The sequence below is a fragment of the Myotis brandtii genome, unplaced genomic scaffold, assembly GCF_000412655.1.
Source record: "Myotis brandtii unplaced genomic scaffold, ASM41265v1 scaffold334, whole genome shotgun sequence".
Classification (NCBI taxonomy): domain Eukaryota; kingdom Metazoa; phylum Chordata; class Mammalia; order Chiroptera; family Vespertilionidae; genus Myotis; species Myotis brandtii.
Genome location: NW_005362885.1, coordinates 394,450 through 394,825, shown reverse-complemented (window position 1 = coordinate 394,825; position 376 = coordinate 394,450). Strand labels below are relative to the sequence as shown.

The window sequence follows — 376 nt, the reverse complement described above, 5'->3', positions numbered from 1 at the left end:
GCTGCCCACGTGGCCTCCCCCACAGACGGCTACTCGGCTGAGGACATCGTGTACTACTGGTCGGAGAACCAGGAGCAGATCCACGGGCTGGACAAGCTGCAGCTGGCCCAGTTCACCATCACCAGCTACCGCTTCACCACGGAGCTGATGAACTTTTGCCCACGTGGCCTCCCCCACAGACGGCTACTCGGCTGAGGACATCGTGTACTACTGGTCGGAGAACCAGGAGCAGATCCACGGGCTGGACAAGCTGCAGCTGGCCCAGTTCACCATCACCAGCTACCGCTTCACCACGGAGCTGATGAACTTTAAGTCGGGTAACGTGGCCGCCGGCCTCTTCCTGGGAGCCCGGCTCCCGCGTTTCGGCCGAGGCCCT

The 376-nt window shown here is 62.8% G+C and overlaps 1 protein-coding gene across 1 annotated transcript in view; it reads left to right on the top strand.

Moving 5' to 3' along the window:
• GABRD (gamma-aminobutyric acid (GABA) A receptor, delta) overlaps nucleotides 1-376 on the top strand; it is a 6,873-nt gene that overhangs the window by 4,189 nt on the left and 2,308 nt on the right. The window contains 1 exon segment of the mRNA XM_014543764.1: nucleotides 26-309. Within this exon segment, the coding sequence (XP_014399250.1) occupies nucleotides 26-309 (284 nt within the window).